This window comes from Apaloderma vittatum, unplaced genomic scaffold (genome assembly GCF_000703405.1).
Source record: "Apaloderma vittatum isolate BGI_N311 unplaced genomic scaffold, ASM70340v1 scaffold14820, whole genome shotgun sequence".
Classification (NCBI taxonomy): Eukaryota; Metazoa; Chordata; class Aves; order Trogoniformes; family Trogonidae; genus Apaloderma; species Apaloderma vittatum.
The window spans coordinates 17,841-20,453 of record NW_009696311.1 but is presented as its reverse complement, the minus strand read 5'-3'; the positions used below and the strand labels follow the sequence as shown (position 1 = coordinate 20,453).

At 55.8% G+C, this 2,613-nt stretch overlaps 1 protein-coding gene across 1 annotated transcript in view; it reads left to right on the top strand.

Moving 5' to 3' along the window:
- The first annotated feature begins 2,480 nt into the window (after window positions 1-2,480).
- The window catches only part of KIAA0513 (KIAA0513 ortholog), a 9,231-nt gene continuing 9,098 nt past the window's right edge, over window positions 2,481-2,613 (top strand). Inside the window, exon 1 of the mRNA XM_009874408.1 lies at window positions 2,481-2,609. Within this exon, the coding sequence (XP_009872710.1) occupies window positions 2,481-2,609 (129 nt within the window). The remainder of the gene's footprint in view (window positions 2,610-2,613) is intronic.

Below are 2,613 nucleotides of genomic sequence, written 5' to 3'. Positions count from 1 at the left end.
GAGATTGGATTCAGTTTCCCAGGCGTGAATCGCTGAGGTCCTGCAGCACACCCGACCTCAGTATGTGTAAGAAGCCCCAAGGGGAAACTCTGTACAGGGAGAGCATCGTGCCCTCCATGATAACCGTGGGATTCCCTGAAGTCTGTGCTGAGAGCCTTTGTCCTTTATCATCGCTGTTCTCTGGTTGTGGTCACGTGGCATCTCCCGGTGAGGGTTTGGGGTGATTTATTTTGCTTGTGTGTCATTTCCCAAGGTTTTGTGAGGAGAAGAAGGAGTTCAACTGCAAACCTGGACTGGGTGGTCCTACCCCTGGGAAGGATGTGCTGGGACCAGGGTGGTTGGAGGATGGCAAAACTGTGACATTCCTCTGAAAAAGGGCGGGAAAAAGATCCACCCTCATCTCCAGCTCCATTGCTTTTCATCCCAGCTCCTTGGCAGGGGTTGGTGTTTTTCACCCCCTTCCTAGACAGCTGAGACATCACAGGGGTTGATGCAGGTGGAGGAAGCAGCAAAACCGGGCAGTTCCCTGGTTGTGATGGGTCAGAAATTCTGGATTCAAAGGCAGATTGGGGATGAAAGCTGCCTGCACAGTACATGCAGCTGTAGGTGCATTGTCTACAGATCTACATCAGCATTTCTTTTCAAGTTAAAACTATGCCTTTTCCAAAGCTTCAAAGCACCAGGGGTTTCCTGTGGCACCTCCATTCACGGCTCCATCCAACTCGTCTCCACATGGAGATGGAGCCAAGGGCTCAGGCTGCAGGATTTGGGTCTTCTGGTTTGTATATTGGCTGTTCCTGTCCTGGATTTGTTCCACAGGAGCAATGACTGGCTTATGTGGTGGGTACGGGGCTGAGTTTGATATTTATTTTGGTTTTGAAGCTCTCTTGGGCTCTGAGAACCCAACAATCTTGGATGTCTGGGAAGCCTGGGCACCAACAGCAGCTGCCAGCACCCTAAAATACCTTTTGTGGCCTTCATTCAAGGGCAGGGCTGTATCATGAGCTGCTCAGTGAATGTTTAAACCCTTTTTGGCCTTCTGTGAGCAGAATGCATCAACTGATTCTGCCTGCAGCCCTGGGCAGGTTTCTGCTGAGCCTGCAATGTTGTTTTAATACCAGCTGTGAGTCCTGGGGTCTCGCTTAGCCTGTACCCCCAAGTCCTTTGTCCCAGAGGGTGACAACTGGTCAGGCAGGGATGGGGTTGGTGCCTGATGTGCAAAGAGTTGGGGGATGTCCCCCTGTCCCCTCCCTGGCCTGAAGCAGAGCCAGGGCCCCCTGTTGCCCCAGCACAGCCCTGTTTTCTTTGTGATGATGTCTGGAGAAATACGTTATCCTGGATTTGGCTGTCACATCCTCGTGCCAGCGCCGGGTTTCTGGGGCAGGACAGACCCGCCCAGAGCCAGAGCTGATGTCTGAGCAATACATCTTCATTTATATTGGTTTTTTCTGGAGCTGGAGCTCCCTAAGCTTGGCTGTGTCTTGCGGCATGTTGCTTGGGGAAGCTTCTGCGAAGCTGCAGAAGGAGGGGGCTGAGCGGTGGTGCTGGGACGGGCTGAGCCCTCCCCGCTTTCAAAATACAGAAACATTGCCGACTCCCCAAGGCCCTTAGTGGGAGAAGTTCTGATCAGGGTGGATCCTTCTAGGGACATTCACCTGGCTGGGGAGGTTCTGCAATTTCTTCCCAGGCTGCACGTGGAAGGGGACGTGGGGATTGTCACCTGCCAAGGAGCACAAAGTCTTTTCGACGGGACTTTTCTCACTGTCACATCCGTGCAGCAGCTGTTAACTGGGCAGGTGGATTTGTTGTCCCCACCAATTCCACGAGCAGGGAGGAGGGAAAGGGAGAGGAGGATTCTTCTTTGGAGCTGCCTTGGAAAATCACCAGTGTCTTTGCCAGCTGCTGGCTCACGCCAGCCCAGTTTTGCCCGTCAGGCTGTGAGATGTCACATCCAAAGTGTGACATACGGAGCTTGGGCTCAGACCGTCTCTTTCCTGGGCTGAAGGATGAAAAACCCACTTGAATGGTGCAGAAGGCACACGAGCATTGCACGGGTTTGCTTATTCACGTGGCTGCTGGAGAGAGGCCAGCTCTGTCTGCCCTGTCCCTCCCCACTGCTGATGGGCATCCTGGGGACATCACAGGCAGTGGCCTGTGGTCTCCTTACCCACAGTCCATGCTGGCGGTTCCTTGGGGCCCTGTCCTCACTCTCCCCTAAAATGACGCCTTAGCCAGCACGTCCTCCCAGTTGCTCCGCCAGCGATGGCCTCGACGCCCCAGTGAGGGACGAAAGGACGAGGAGCAAGTCCCCCCCCAAGCCCAGCACATCCCACGGCAGAGCCATGGAGGCCCCCCTGATGACGCCTTAGCCAGCACGTCCTCCCAGTTGCTCCGCCAGCGATGGCCTCGACGCCCCAGTGAGGGACGAAAGGACGAGGAGCAAGTCCCCCCCCAAGCCCAGCACATCCCACGGCAGAGCCATGGAGGCCCCCCTGGACGTGCCCGTAGGGAACCTCATCGACTTCGATGCCGAAACGCCCACCTGCATCCCCTCAGAGCCCTCCCCTCCCACTGCCCCCAGTGGCAACGGGCACCTGGGGGACACGGGGGCAG